A 16748-nucleotide genomic window follows, 5' to 3' on the forward strand; every position below is an offset into this window, starting at 1 on the left:
ATTACTCTGCCCAAAGCAACTGTATGAGATGGGAAAAGCTTTCAAGAAACCCATTATCCAGAAAGTTCCAAATTATGGAAAGACCATCTCCCATAGACTCCATTTTAAGGACATAATTTCCTTTTCTCTGTAGTAATAAAACAGTACCTTGTACTTGATTGAATTAAGGTAATCCTTATTGGAGGCAAAACAATCCTATTGGTTTATTTAATGTTTAAATGATTTTTTAGCAGACTTAAGAATTTAGGAATGGAGATCCAAATTACAGAAAGATCCCTTATCCAGAAAACCCCAGGTCCTGAACATTCTGGATAACAGGTCCCATACCTATACCACCAACTCTGTCTTCATAACACAGACAAAGGATCTGCAAAAGAGTTTTCGGAACTGGATTAATCAAATTACTTTCCTTTAATATTACAGAGTTCATTTGGATTCAAAAAACATGATAGGTCAATTGCATCACATTTAACCCCCGCAAATTATCCCCAGTATATATACATACACACATACACACACATACAGATATAGCTACCAATACGAATACTATAACCTTGGATACTATGCTTGTTCAAGAAATCATCCAGGCCCCTCTTATAGGCATTAACAGAATCTGCCATCACAACATCACCCGACAGGGCATTCCCCAACCACCTATGCTGCTTCAAATGAAAATTCAGTTCTCTGAGGGGTGACCTCTTGTTCTTTGTTTTTTTTTTTCTATGTGAACCCCCCATCTCTCTATAATCCCCTCTAATGTACTTGTAAACATTATGTCCTCATCCTGTACTGTACAGGTAGGATTTGTATTGGGGGATATTATAAATTAATTTGACCCACTGGCCCAGACAGACTGTATTCTATTGCAACTAAAGGGTTTAATATTTTTTTTTCTGGCTTGTGCATGTGGAATTGTTCCTTTGGCAAGTATAAACTCACCCACTCACAAGGTTGGACTGGGAGGTGCAGGCTGCCGCCTAGGGGCCCTGACACCACACCATGGGCCCCAGCTGTGGCCCCCATAACCCTCAGGAGCCCCTGCCAACTGTGCAACCCCCCCGAGCTTGTGTGTATTATACTTATCGTAGGCGCTATCAGGGGAGGGAGCTCAGTGGAGGAGCACTGACGGGGATCGGGTCTAGGTTGGCGTTGACTGAAGAGAAAAAAAATACGGTCTAAATAGGGAGATAAGTAATAAAATAACAATAAAATTGAGGACCCAGAGATCAATAGGTTTTTGGCTTCTGGCGTCAGTGACCCCTAATGAAAACTAGAGGAGGAAGAAGAGGAATTAAAATATATATATGCAAATAAATAACGAAAAGTTACTAGGGACAGGACATTCTAAAAGTTAACATAAATGGGAAGCACCATGAGCACTGGGGCCCAGGGGGATCAATGGTGACTGTACTTTATTCTATTTATCAAACATTTACTGACTTTGTTGGCAAAAAAAATACTCAAATAATGGATAAATATTTCAGAACCCTACGGATTTTGGAGCTCTTAGTTCTTCATCAAAGACAAAACTTTATTAAAAAGTGACACTTTTGCACCCTGTAGATCTGCACAGTCACCTTACTGTTATCTTACACACTGTGCAATTTCTGCTCCCTATATTACACTGACACAAACTTCTCAGAGGGGTGTATGTAGTGCTATAAAGGTATTCACGCTCATGGCACACCTGGTATATTATGAGCTAACTTTTGTTTTTTTCAGCTAGTAAAATGTTGGTTAGTACTTACTGTATCTAAAGCAGATAGGATTCAAGTTTGAAATTTTTTCTCTCCTAATTGGTTGAATTGGCACATGGTATACATGTGAGCAGTAACGCCACGTCAAGGCTTCAACCATGTTACTGTCCATTCACACACCTATTGCAGCAAATGGCTCACCCTATCATTTGCTGCAATAGTTCCCTATCTACCCAGGCTCATATAAGCCATCATGAAACCCTTCCTCCTCAGTTCAGACTGGGAGGTGTCAGGAACAGACGTTCCCCATTTGGATACCTACAATAATACACACACTCTTTACATCCACATTCTCTCACTGATTCATTCACTATCTTCTCTATCTTCTTATTTCTGTGGCAAATCCCATGGTCATTGTAGTTGGGACTGGGATTCCACTCCCCACTTACTAACTATATAATTACCACCCCCCTCCCTAGTTCCTTACCTAGTAAGGAGTTAAAATGAAACACGTGGATGGGGCCCTATGATTGGATTAAGGACACTGTTAAATAATAATTGAGGGTGAGCGTGTCCATCAGTTTAAATTTACCTAACATCTAGATAATCCAGAGGAAGGCAAAAAACCCCATCGAAAGCCATCTCCAGTTGGCTTCAGATGGGGCAAAAATTCCTTCCTGACTCCAAAATGGCAATCGGACAAATCCCTGGATCAACAGTGTGCTGACTATTAATACCATAGCCTTTTATTATAGGCCTGGATATGGGAAATGAAGATTATGGTGGGCCTATTTATCTTGCCTAATATATGGTTCATGGCCGGGAGGGGAAGGAGGGAGCGGAGGCTAGGCAGCATTTAGGGACTTACAGCTCTGCCTAGTCTGTTCAGATTCCTTTGATCCTAAACCCTAAGTATCCCTAAACTGTACACCAATCACATTCATAACTCTGATGGGCTTAATTTTATTTTTTGAAAAAAAGGGGCCTACAGCTGCAGCTCCATCTGCTACATTATTTCTCCCTCCTACTGGGTTAAAGAGGCACAAGGTACAGACCGCCTCATATAGATGTTTCTACATTTTAATAGTAATCTAAATTTAACTTGCAGCCAATCAAAAGGTCAACTATGTTCACCTTCTAAATTGGTGCAGTGGGTCCCTATTTGCATTCACACACATTCACTTCCATTCATACTTTCTATTCCTATAAACTTTATAGTACCCCTATCCCAAATTCACCCAAACTACACATGGAAAAGACAGGAGAGCATAAAAGATCAGAAAGAAAAAAGTCCAACATTCCTATTCCTATATAACTTATCCTATCTATGTTTTTTTTTTGTTTTTTTGTTTTTTTTTTTTGCTTAACTTATATTAAAGGTGAAAAGGGTTAGAGAAAAAAAGAGAAGAAGAGAAGATAAGAAATAATCCTAACATTAAACTTATGCTATCTATTGACTTACCATACGAAGAAATACATGGAAGAAGAAAATGGTAGCAGAATGGGAAAGAAGAGAAGACAGAAAAGAAAGAAAGCTTATTTACCTTACCTTATATAAATAGAAATTGAAATATACTGAACGATGTTAATTAACAGTGCACTGCCTTACCATAAGTGCACTGTATGTTCAGTAGAGATGTTTACCCTTATCCAAGGGTCTGTGGGACTTTGCCCAAAATCCATTTAGAAAATCCAGCTCGCAGCTCTTCTGGCCTCCCACGATGTCTTCTTCTTCAAGTTGCCTCTTCTTTCTGTCTAGGATCCCATGTGGGGCTGATGTAGTTGGCTATACAGGCAAACACTTGCAGTTGATGGCAGATCTGATGCCATAGATGGAATTTGGTTTGTTGGTATGTTGCCCGATCACTTGTTGCACAGGGAGTTTGATGTTAGTCCCCATGAGCACAGAAAATGCTTTACTCCTGCCAATTCCAGTTGTAATCCACATAGGTGAAGTCTTCTAGCTTATTTTCCTCGGAGGTCTCAGCACAGAATCCTGGTTTAATTTCTTTTAATTTATCTGCTGTTGGCTATACAAAGAATGCAAACACTTAGTTGCATTATAGTATTTAATTTTTAAGCATGAACATGACATATTCTACAATATGGGCACATATTTTTGTATGATGTTTATGTTTTGTATGTATGACTTTAAAATTCTCAATTCAGCTGTCAATTGCCAACCTGCTTATTGTCAATTAAGGGAATATCCCTGAAAATGTTTAGAAGGTTCATGTATTTATGTCCTTCAAATAGCATGAGCTAAATGCACAGAAGAAAAAAAATGACATAAAAAGGTATATGGAGGCTCAGTCTCTGCAAAAAAAACAACTGCCGCCTATGAAATTCTACAAAAAGCTCCAATAAAGCAAACAGCCTATTGGCCTCCCCAAATAAAAACTTAGCCTTCCCTGCTGTCAGTGGTGCAATACGCTTACATGTAGATATTGTAGAGATATGGCAAAAGTTAAGCCAGGGATCCCCCACCATTTTTACTTATGAGTCACACTCAGATCTAAAAAGTGTTAGTGAACCATATATTAATGAAAAGTTAATTGAGGATGCAAAATAAGGGTTGTGATTGGCTATTTGGTAGCCCCATGTGGACTGCTGGCCTAAAGGAGGCTCCTCTTGGAGTAAAACCTGTCTCCAACCCAAAGATTTAAAAATGGGCACCTACTGTGAGGACACTGTGAGCAACATCAAAGTGGGTGGTAACCAACATGGGGAGACGCGTGCCTTTGCTTGCGGTAGCCATATACTTACAATTTTGGGCTTGAAAGGTGTCTGCGTTGTTCTCTTTTCAAGCTCACTCCAGTTGATTCCGGCAAAGAATTGGTGTTCCCTGATGGTCCCATTTACTCCTAAACGGTTGTTATTGTCCATCTCCAGAAGCTTAAAAAAAACATGAACATTTATCTGAATAAAATAGATGTTTAGTCAGGCACCATTCAACCATAGAGGGCTGTTCAATGCAAGGGCTGTGGTTGAACTCCAGCTCTTCAAGAAATTTTAGTGGCCACAAAATGTATCTACATTTATCCCTCTAAATTGAAATAAGAGCACTGTGTACATCGGTATGTATGTATAACTTCATTTATAAAGTGCCACAAGGGTACGCAGTGCTGTACAATCTTACAATATGCAAAATTACACACAGGGAGGACAAGTGTTATAATGAATAAATACAATAAATATATATAAATGCACAGGGAATAAGTGCCATGTGGTATGGAATGAAACCAAATATAACTCAGTAGAGGAGGGGAGGCCATGGAATATATTCATTCTGCTTGAAAGACGTACTGCCCCAATGTACCTGACCCCAGATATTAAATGTGCAAAAGCAGCAAGCAGTGCAACTAGTCAATGAATTCACTTCCCAGTGTGTAATCGTTCCTACTGACCTTTGGCAGAAGGTCCAGCATTTCCTGGCTCATGTGACTTGGATAATCAACCTTTGTCAGCTTCATATCCAAAAACTCCTTAGCAGGATCAAGTGATGGGGCAAATGGCTTCCTTCCAGTGGCCATTTCGTACATGATGACACCAAGCGACCACCAGTCCGCTCCAGCGTCGTACGCCTCCAATGACAACATCTTTAGAAAAAAAGAACTAATTATTTTAGGGTAATAGAAACACAGTTACATTAAATACAGTGAAATTGCATGTGTAATTGGATCTTAAATCTAGCGTATAAGGGAAAAAACACACTTTTCTAAATGAGGGCCAATAACCTAGGGAATATATAAAAGGTGAAGGTTTGGACCCCTTTGTATATTCTGACTGATTGGGGCATTTTTTTCCCTTTCTTGTTTATATCATCAAAATGCTCTATTGTAGGGTTAAAATTTAAGTTTGCCCAGGAGCAGTAACCCATAGCAACCAGTCTAAAGGTAAAATTTACTGGTCACCTGTATTAAAGCAAAAATCTTATTGGTTGCTATTGGTTACTGGTCCTGGGCAAACTTAGTGCCTTTAATTATATATGGTGGAAAGAGATATTAATGCCACTGTGTATACATTTTGTTATAAAGAAAAATTCTGACCTCTGGGGCACGGTATCCAGGTGTTCCTGCCAATCCCCTGATCTTCCATCCGGCGAACATTCCTGCAGCAGCGATGCCGAAGTCGCAGATCTTGATGTGTCCATCGTTATCCACCAAGATGTTGTCAGGCTTGAGATCACTGCAACATACGCATGGGGGACAATGAATGTACAATATACTGTAACTGAGTAAAGTTCTGAGAATGATGGTCAGGGGTGTTGGAAGAAGTAAATTAAAGGCTCTGATTAGTCGCCCGCGACAAAACTCCCTGTTTGCGGGCAACTAATCTCCCCAAAATGCCATCCCACCGGCGAAAATGTAAATCGCCGGTGGGATGGCACACGCGGCGGCACGATTTCAGTGAAATCGGACAAGTTGCCTCAAGAGGAAACGCGTATGCCATCCCACCGGCGATTTACATTTTCACTGGTGGGATGGCATTTCGGGGAGATTAGTCGCCCGAGACACGGGAGATTTGTCGCGGGCAACTAATCTCCCCCTGTGCCAGAGCCCTAAAAGACAACTAAAATAGATATTTTTGGTTTAAGATAACCTAGAAACAATGAAGCTAAGTATTAAAAAGAAAAGAACAAATACATAATATTCTAGAGGAGAGAACTGAGATTGTACTGACCGATGGATGATGCCATTGGAGTGCAGAAACTGTAGGGCAACCACCATCTCTGCAGTGTAGAACCTGCAAAAAACAATCTCTGTATCATACACATTTAATCTAAATATTTAAGTTTTTCTTTACATTAAAATTAACCTTTAGTATGATGTAGAAAGTGATATTCCAAGAGAGTCTGCAATTGGTCTTTATTTTTTTAGTGCTTATTGCTCAGCCCTGGGGGTGCATTGGCACGACCTGGACACTTACATCTCAGTTGAGGTCAACACTGAGCAAATTTGCCCTCAGACAGTAACCTGTGGCAACCAATCATATTGTTGCATTTAATGTTCTACATTCAGTGGGCCAAAAAGAAGCCAATCACAGATTGGTTGCTATGGGTTACAAGCCATGTGCATATTTACCCACTGTTGATAAATGAGTGTCATACACTTTTGTCTGTATGTTCCTATACAAGAAGAATCTTATCACTTACTGGATGCTCTTCGTCGGTAATTTTTTTTGACGGGAAATCATCCTGTACAGCGTCCCCCCACCGGCATACTCCAGCACAAAGAAGGCTTGGGCCTAAAACAAATGAGCAAATGGCAAAGGCATAAGCCAGAACTGACCAACAAAGCAAGGAGAATTAATAAAACAGATTATGTGGCAATACAAACAGTGTTCCCTACCTTGGACTGGAATGTGGCATGTGAGTGGCACAGAAAGGGGCATTCTCTGGCGATCTTCAAGAGCCAGGCCTCCATACTGATCCACGGATAGTTGCACCTGTTTGGTTTCTTCGGCACTATCTTAATTGCCACGAGCTGTTTGTTTGGTGAAAATGATGCCAACATCACCTAAGAACAGACAAAAGAGGTTAAATATTACAGTGTCTTGAATGGCTGTAAGAATAGTGCCCAGAAGGAGCAATGTTAGTTGCTTAAGGAAAGGTCATTTGGAGACAATGACCTGAAATAATTAATTATATCAACTTTAAGTTAATGTTCTTAGACTTGCCCAATGGGAATATTTAATGACATTGCCAAGTGCTTGATTTCCCTCGTATTTCTGCACAGTTTAATACCAGATTACAGAAGAGATTTCCATATTGGGAGGCCACTCACTCACCTTTCCACCGCTGCCTTCTCCCAGCTTTCGATGGAATTTGTAACTCCGTATGTCGAGGGGGGGTGGCCTTCTCACTTCCACACGGGATTTCTTCTTTGCACTTTCATCTTGTGGGATCAAACACATTCAGTCAAAAGCTCATTTCAAAATATGTTATACATAGCACATTTCCATAAATATTTCCATTTATGTACCCCAATAACCTTTAGTCTTAGCTAAGGCAAGCACCCACATTCAGAGTAAGAATCTTTATCCAAGCAGAATATTGAGTGAGTGACAACACAGAACTGGGACCTTCCTACAAGGTATTTAGGATTATACAAAATATACATGCTGATTGATTTCTATGGGTTACTGCTCTTGGGCAAACTTTTAAACTCTTCTATAGAAGAATTTCACAAAGCAGAGGGATGGATTTTTTGTCCCCCCCCCAACAGAACAAGCATCTGACCATTTTTGGCAGTTAAATGTATAAGAGAAAATGAATAACATATTCCCCTTGCCTTCTAACAGATCTGGGCTCCTTGGTCTTTTCTTCTCCTTGTTGTCTTCCTGCTCCTTACTCCTTCCATAACTGCTGCTTTGAAGATCTTCTGAGCTGGTTTTCTTTTCATTTTTTTCTTCCTTATCCTTCTTCCTCTTCTTGCTCTCAGGTTTGCTGGTCTCACCTGAGAGGCTTTTTCTCATCTTCACATTTTCATCAGGGCTGGTCTTCTCTTTTAGGTTGGGTTTGTCAGTTGGAAAGACTTCCCCATCTTGATTCTTAGCCATCTTCTCCATGAAGCCTTTATCCTGTAGAGGTTCCTTTTCTTCTGGAGTCTGGCTCCTTTTTTTCCTCTTCTTTTTTCTCACCTCCATCTTCACCTTCCTTCTTCTCCTTTTATTGTATCCAAATGTCTTCTTTTGTCTTTTTTTTCGCATCAACCGTTGAACACTCTGGCACTCTCTATCTCCTCTTCACTATCACCAAATGGCAGTTGGGCTGAGCATGTAGGCAACAGTTAAGGCAGGGGTGTCAGGTTACGACCAACAGATACCCACGGAGGAGCATGTGACTACCAGCAGTGAGACATGCAACCAGCAGCAGAAGCATGTACCATTAGCAACAATCTAGGCTTATAATCACTGACAGCAGAAATCAGAGGAATAGTTAAATCTCAGGGCAGATAGAGGCACATAATTGTAAGAAACTGACAGATTGCTTTCTATAACATTCATAGATAATAAAGCATAACTAAGCTCTTGTGGGCAGGGCCCTCTTTACCTTTTGTATTGGGTGTTCTTGTGCCGCATGTATTCTTGTATGTTTAATATATACACCCAATTATTATGTTGGGTTGAAAACCCCACAGACTGTTCTTCAACTTTGGCTAATTCTTCTGCTTTTTCTTCTTCTTCTTCTTAGCGCCCCCCATTTTCTAAACGCTACTCCTCCTACAGTTTTAGGGGTACAACACCCAAACTCACTTCTATAGCGGAGCAGGTTGCTTTGGCTTTTCTAAGTGATCCCGCCACCCGTCTTTTTGTGGCGCCAGTTAGGCACCAGGTAATTGTGGTTCAAGGTAAGAAAAAGTGGGCGGAGCCACCAACAACCAATCAGAGTTTACCTTATGACTTTCAATGGGGAAATCCAACCTGCTGCCATTCTCACAGTATTAATACCAGGGTCCCTAAACTTTTCACAGTTGGTCACTAGGGGACTGCAATTTTAGTTTTGAAAAGTGGGCAGAGCCACCAACAACCAATCAGATTTCACCTATTGATTTTTATTGGTTTGTTGCCTGGGTTCGCAAACTTTGCATAGTCAGACACTGGGTGACTACGCATTTAAGTTTTTTTGTATTTTTGTAAGTGGGAGGAGCCACCAACAGCCAATCAGATTTTACCTATTGACTCTAAATGAGGAAATTCAACCTGCTGCTATTCTCACAGTATTAACACCAGGGTCCCCAAGCTTTTCACAGTTGGTCACTAGTTTTGAAAAAGTGGGCGCGCCACCAACAGCCAATCAGATTTCACCTATTGAATTTTATTGGTTTGATGCCAGAGTTCGCAAAGTTTGCCCAGTCAGTCACTGCGTGACTTTGTACTAAAGGTTAGAAAAAGTGGGCGGGGCCACCAAAAGCCAATCACATTTCTTTCATTGTTTTCAGTGGGAAAATTTTAACTGCTGCTATTCTCACATGTTTAATGTCAGGGTCCCCAAACTTTGCACAGTTTGTCACTAGGTGACTATGTTCAAAGTTTAGAAAAGTGGGTGGGGCCAACAGCAACCAATTAGATTTCACCTATAGACTTCATATGTTTAAATTGAAACTGTGGCCATTCTTTAAATATAAATACTAAGGTCTTCAAACTTTGCAGAGTTAGTCACCTGGTAACTGCGGTTCAGAGTTAGAAAAAGTGGGCGGAGCCAACAACAGGCAATCAGATTTTACCTATTGATTTTCAATGGGAAATCCAACCTGCTGCCATTCTCACAGTATTAACACCAGGGTCACTAGGGAACTGCATTTTTAGGTTTTAAAAAGTGGGTGGAGCCACAAACAGCTGATCAGACTTCACCTATTGAATTTTTTTGGTTTATATTTAAAATGTTGCTTTGCTCACACTATTTATGACAGGGTTCCCAAACAAGTGGGAGGAGCCACCAACAGCCAATCCATTTCCACCCGTTAGATTTCATTGGTTTATATTTAAACTGATGCCATTATTTAAATATTAATTCCAGGGTTGTTAAAGTTTCCAGAGTTAGTCACTGGGTATTTGCCATTCAAAGATAGAAAAAAGTGGGCGGCGCCACCAACAGCCAATAACATTTCACCTATTTACTTTCAATGGTGAAGTGTAAAATGCTGTCAGCCTCACAATTTTTATGCCTGAGTCCCCAAAATTTGCAAAGTTGGTCACTGGGGGACTGCAGTTCAAAAATAGGAAAAGTGAGTTGGGTCACTAACATTCAATCAGATTTCATCCATTGAATTTTATTGGTTTAAATTTAAAATGTTGTCATTCTCAAACTATTTATGCCGGATGCCCACTGTTTGTCACTGGGTGACTTCGACTCAAGGTTAGAAAAAGTGGGTGGAGCCATCAACCACCAATCACAATTCACCTATTGACTTTTATTGGTTTAAATTTTAATTGCTGCCGTGGTCCCTAAACTTCGCAGAGTTAGTCACTGGGTAACTGCAGTTCCAGGTTAGAAAAAGGGGGTGGAGCCACCAACCACCAATCAGATGTCACTTGTTGACTTTCAGTGGGGAAATTTAAGTTGCTGCCATTCAGACACTATTAAAACCAGGGACCCAAACTTTGCACAGTGGTTTTTACTATATAACTGTGGTGCAAGGTTAGAGAAAGTGGGCAGATCTCATTCAGTGACTTCATGTTTTTCAACCCAACATGAAGTTTGTTCTCAAACTTCCCTTTCTAGTTCTAATTATTCCTGTTTGTGCTCTTCACCACCCCTACCCTTTTGGTAGGGTCTTCTTTATTTTGCAAAGTAGGCAAATACAACCCTAGTGAGTGCAGAGTCCCCCAGATGAAGAAGGTTAAACTGGGTTAGGACCAGACCTTATAGATAACATATTAAATTAGCTTTTAGGATTGCAAGCTATTGGGATATCTGGAATTAAATATAGAAATAGTGTATTCTCATCAGATTTAATATGGCCAGATGTCCCAAGCAGTGCATACCAGAATGTATCAACCTGATTTTATTTACATTTCCAATATATGGGTGATTTAGTGCATCTGTGAGAAGTTAGCATATTAATCCCGGGTTTGTTGCATTAGTCACTGGTTATCTAGAGAAGGGCCTTATGCTACTATAAAGTGCAATTTCAGAAAAAAAACATATAGTAGTAACATGAGAATTATATAGAAGTAGTCCTTGCTTCAGAGATTGTTTGTGTGACTTTGACAATGTTTTAATATGAAACTTGCAGTGTAGAAGTAGATACAGAATAGAATGCCAGTATCAGCCTTGAGGAGCACTGGTATGAAGCTCATGGGACCATGGATCAATACAAAATTGCCTTTAAACACTGAGAAAATATACAGAACAATAAGTCTATCCAATATATACAGTACCTAAACCCTAAGCAAGAACTAGTTCTTCATAGGGTAATTTAGTCCCTGAATATTCCACAATATTATAGAAATAGTAAAGTATAGTACAGGTATAGGATCCGTTATCCGGAAACCCGTTATCCAGAAAGTTCTGAATTATGGAATGGCTGTCTCCCATAGACTCCATTATAAGCAAATCATTCTAATTTTTGAAAATGATTCCCTTTTTCTCTGTTATAATAAAACAGTACCTGTACTTGATCCCAACTATGATATAATGAATCCTTATTGGAGGCAAAACAATCCTATTGGGTGTATTCATTATTTAAATTATTTTTTAGCAGATGTAAGGTATGGTGATCCAAATTATGGAAAGATCCCTTATCCGGAAAACCCCAGGCCCCAAGCATTCTGGATAAAAGGCCCCATACCTGTAATAATATTAGCAATATGGAATATATGACATATAATGTTGGTAGTTAAATGTAGAACGGCGGTCACTGCATTCAAGATTAAAAAGAGTTGGGGAATAACACAAGCATGAAAATCAAATAAGGGCTATAATTGGCTATTTGGTAGCCCCTTTATAGAACTTGCTTCAAAGCCAGAGATTTAAAACTAAGCATCTGATTTCAGGCCACTGGGAGCAACAACCAAGGGGTTGGGAACAATGATGCACAGTGAATATCTGCACCCCCTGTGTCACTGTACTTCTGAACTTCACAGTTTAGCTACAATGAATTGGATTGGGTGCTGAACCCCCAACACAGTTTCACTGCATTTTAGTCAGCTTTTAATACTGCTTTAACATTGTAGGAATTCTGTTATTCTTAAAAAAGAATAAAATAATTTGCACTTCTATAAAAACTGCACATCCATATTTTTTTACATCACTGTCCACTGAGCACTTCTTGCTTTAGTCCAATTCTCTCCAGTTAGAATCAGTTGAGAGCTGTGCTTTCAACCAGCTACTGAACTGGAAATGATGGTATAGTCTAGCAGACAAGGCCCCTCACATCTTAGCTGCTGCTTGTTGCGGAGCTCTTAGTCTAGCAATAGGGTTTAAAGGGGACCTGTCACCCTAAGAAATAATTACAAATTATTTTCTATTGTGTTTGTTAAGCAAAATAAACTTCAATTACACTGTAGAAATAATAAATCTTGTTTCCTTCAGTCTTGGAATCACACAGTCACAGCCAGCAGGCTGGTGCCATTTTGTGAGCGCTGTTATTAAGGAAAGTTTGTATCACTCCAAAATCTTGTGTATGCACCAGAATGGGGGGCCTGATGCCCATACCCATGCACTGGCTACACAATTAGATGGTGAGGAGGAAGGGGGAAAGTGAGTGCTGAATGGAAAGTGAAAGTAATTGTCTGCCCCGCCTCTATGCCTAAGGCATAGAGGCGGGGCAGGCAATATATGATTGACAGCTGGGATTTTTAAATGCCCTTATAATGGGTATGGATGTGTTAATATGAAAATGAATTTGGGTTTCATGTTTAATTTGAAAAGGACTTTTATTATTCAGCTTTTTATGTCTGGGTGACATGTCCACTTTAAGAGAGAGAATACACAAATCAAACTCTGCTGGTTGAACATTACCAATAATAGGTTGACTCCCACCTGAAAATTCTGAAAGAGACCTTCAGGGGCAAATAATGAGCCCATAGATGTGCCACATTATTTTCTGTTCTTGCTAAACTGTATGTATACAGTATATATATATGTGTGTGTGTGTGTGTACAGGTATGGGATCCATTATCTGGAAACCAATTATCCAGAAGGGTCCAAATAAAGGAAAGGCCATCTCCAATAGGCTCTTTACGGAAAGACTTCTTATCTGTAAAACCCCTTGTCACAAGCATTCTGGATAACAGGTCCTATACCTGTATATCCAAAAAGTGATGAGGACCAGCACTCCCTAAGGGCTGTGACAGACGGGGAGATTCCTGGGCGCACGACCAATCTCCCTGTTCGCGGGCGACTAATCTCCCCGAAATGCCATCCCACCGGCTAGAATGTAAATCGCCGGTGGGATGGCATACGCGGCGGCTCGATTTGCCAAAGTCGCGGAAGTTTCCTCTCGAGTCAACTTCCGCGACTTTGGCAAGTTTCGGCGCCGTGTATGCCATCCCACCGGCGATTTACATTCTAGCCTGTGGGATGGCATTTCAGGGATATTAGTCAGCCGCGGGAGTATGTTATATTTCTTTTATTAACACATTGTACAAAAAACGTTTCGGCCCTCATTAGGACCTTTATCAAATTAACATATTATATTAGCCTTTTTTGGATATATGTTACGTTTGACCAAATTACTGATATATATATATACAGTATAATGACGAAAATAGTACAGCACTCAACAGAATATTGAAAATAGTGTATGCTGTATTTACTAGCACCCAGTAAATCTCGTGGTGTGTGCTTGCTTCAAAACTATATACTGTATGTATATATACAGTAGTGTGAAAAACTATTTGCCCCCTTCCTGATTTCTTATTCTTTTGCATGTTTGTCACACAAAATGTTTCTGATCATCAAACACATTTAACTATTAGTCAAAGATAACACAAGTAAACACAAAATGCAGTTTTTAAATGAGGGTTTTTATTATTTAGGGAGAAAAAAAATCCAAACCTACATGGCCCTGTGTGAAAAAGTAATTGCCCCCTGAACCTAATAACTGGTTGGGCCACCCTTAGCAGCAATAACTGCAATCAAGCGTTTGCGTTAACTTGCAACGAGTCTTTTACAGCGCTCTGGAGGAATTTTGGCCCACTCATCTTTGCAGAATTGTTGTAATTCAGCTTTATTTGAGGGTTTTCTAGCATGAACCGCCTTTTTAAGGTCATGCCACAACATCTCAATAGGATTCAGGTCAGGACTTTGACTAGGCCACTCCAAAGTCTTCATTTTGTTTTTCTTCAGCCATTCAGAGGTGGATTTGCTGGTGTGTTTTGGGTCATTGTCCTGCTGCAGCACCCAAGATCGCTTCAGCTTGAGTTGACGAACAGATGGCCGGACATTCTCCTTCAGGATTTTTTGGTAGACAGTAGACTTCATGGTTCCATCTATCACAGCAAGCCTTCCAGGTCCTGAAGCAGCAAAACAACCCCAAACCATCACACTACCGCCACCATATTTTACTGTTGGTATGATGTTCTTTTTCTGAAATGCTGTGTTACTTTTACGCCAGATGTAACGGGACACGCACCTTCCAAAAAGTTCAACTTTTGTCTCGTCGGTCCACAAGATATTTTCCCAAACGTCTTGGCAATCATTGAGATGTTTTTTAGCAAAATTGAGACGAGCCATAATGTTCTTTTTGCTTAAAAGTGGTTTGCGCCTTGGAAATCTGCCATGCAGGCCGTTTTTGCCCAGTCTCTTTCTTATGGTGGAGTCGTGAACACTGACCTTAATTGAGGCAAGTGAGGCCTGCAGTTCTTTAGATGTTGTCCTGGGGTCTTTTGTGGCCTCTCGGATGAGTTGTCTCTGCGCTCTTGGTCGGCCGGCCACTCCTGGGAAGGTTCACCACTGTTCCATGTTTTTGCCATTTGTGGATAATGGCTCTCACTGTGGTTCGCTGGAGTCCCAAAGCTTTAGAAATGGCTTTATAACCTTTACCAGACTGATAGATCTCAATTACTTTTGTTCTCATTTGTTCCTCAATTTCTTTGGATCTTGGCATGATGTCTAGCTTTTGAGGTGCTTTTGGTCTACTTCTCTGTGTCAGGTAGCTCCTATTTAAGTGATTTCTTGATTGAAACAGGTGTGGCAGTAATCAGGCCTGGGGGTGACTACAGAAATTGATATTGAAATTGAAAATTGATATTGATAAACCACGGTTAAGTTATTTTTTAACAAGGGGGGCAATCACTTTTTCACACAGGGCCATGTAGATTTGGAGTTTTTTTTCTCCCTTAATAACGTAAACCTTCATTTAAAAACTGCATTTTGTGTTCAATTATGTTATCTTTGACTAATAGTTAACGGTTTTTGATGAGCAGAAACATTTAAGTGTGACAAACATGCAAAAGAATAAGAAATCAGGAAGGGGGCAAATAGTTTTTCACACCACTGTATATATCTAAAAATACACACACAAAAGCTTGAGCCTTTTATTATACATCATTATATTCAGTTTGTCAGTGTTTATTGGTATTTTCCTTGCCTTGGCAATTGTTATTATCTTATGTGAATCTGTGTTTTTCCAGTGTTGGATTTATTTGTACAATGCTTAATGAGCATGAATTCAGTCTAAATCTGACTGGCCATTGCTGACTCCAAAAATGTAACCGTTTGCCAATCCGCGAATGCAACAGCTAACCTTATGAGTTTAGTCCAAGATATTAATTAAGATAAATCTACCTTAATTTTGAGATCCTGTTATCACGTAATTTATCAAAATTATGCTAATTATTTCTGCAGGGCAGCAAAATTATTACCTCTTCCGTGTACAATTTGTATTAATATTCATAATTTAATAATTCAGCATTCGCGCCATCTGGTTTAGGGATCACCGTACCTTTCTGTTGCATTCTCCAAGCCAAAAAAAAAGAAAAAAAAAATCAGCCCTCTCTATTTCTGCTCAGATGAAGCCTCTCCCTTGCGACTTTAACTCAGAAATATGATGTGGGCCTGATCCCAACTGTTGTGATTGAGTATCTGTTTCCCCTCTCTATCTCTGTCACTGGTACGGTGGCAAGCAAAGCATTTTCTATTATCCACCAGCAACTCCATTGCAGAGCCGTGTCTGTCATATAGGCACCAGCGTACACACTCGCTGGCATTTCAGCCCGGCAGGTGAACACAGCTGAACTGACATTTTCCACACTCTGTGATTTTTACACTGTAATTTGACATAATTAATGCCTACATTACTGCTGATAATTTAGCTAGTTAATTAAACTCGGAGGAGATAATTAAGAAGAGGCTACTGCTTGGATTGCTAATTGTTTTTGTCATTATTTTAGAAGGCCGACAGCTGCTGGCTGAGTCATCCTGTTTTGTCAGGTGACAGGTCACATGACGGCGGAGTCTCAAGGCGTACGGCACTGTGCAAGTGAGCCATGGGCTTGGGTTTCCAATCCAACCACTCTACCTGAGATTGCCTGGAATTATGCCAAAGTAACACAATATGCAGTAACTACATATATTATATATATATAATTGGAGAAATCACC

The 16748-nt window shown here is 40.1% G+C and overlaps 1 protein-coding gene across 1 annotated transcript; it reads right to left on the bottom strand.

Annotated features, from left to right (window-relative positions):
• Positions 1-3613: 3613 nt before the first annotated feature.
• LOC100490294 (cAMP-dependent protein kinase type 1) lies at positions 3614-8345 on the bottom strand. The gene is made up of 10 exons (XM_031893850.1): positions 7991-8345; positions 7488-7594; positions 7049-7216; positions 6853-6944; positions 6381-6443; positions 5747-5885; positions 5105-5296; positions 4464-4592; positions 3882-3959; positions 3614-3727 (listed from the first exon to the last, which is right to left on the bottom strand). The coding sequence occupies exons 1-10, from the start codon at positions 8343-8345 to the stop codon at positions 3614-3616; spliced, it is 1437 nt and encodes a 478-aa protein (XP_031749710.1).
• Between the last annotated feature and the right edge of the window lie 8403 nt (positions 8346-16748).

The sequence above is a fragment of the Xenopus tropicalis genome, chromosome 9 (genome assembly GCF_000004195.4).
Source record: "Xenopus tropicalis strain Nigerian chromosome 9, UCB_Xtro_10.0, whole genome shotgun sequence".
NCBI classification, from domain to species: Eukaryota; Metazoa; Chordata; class Amphibia; order Anura; family Pipidae; genus Xenopus; species Xenopus tropicalis.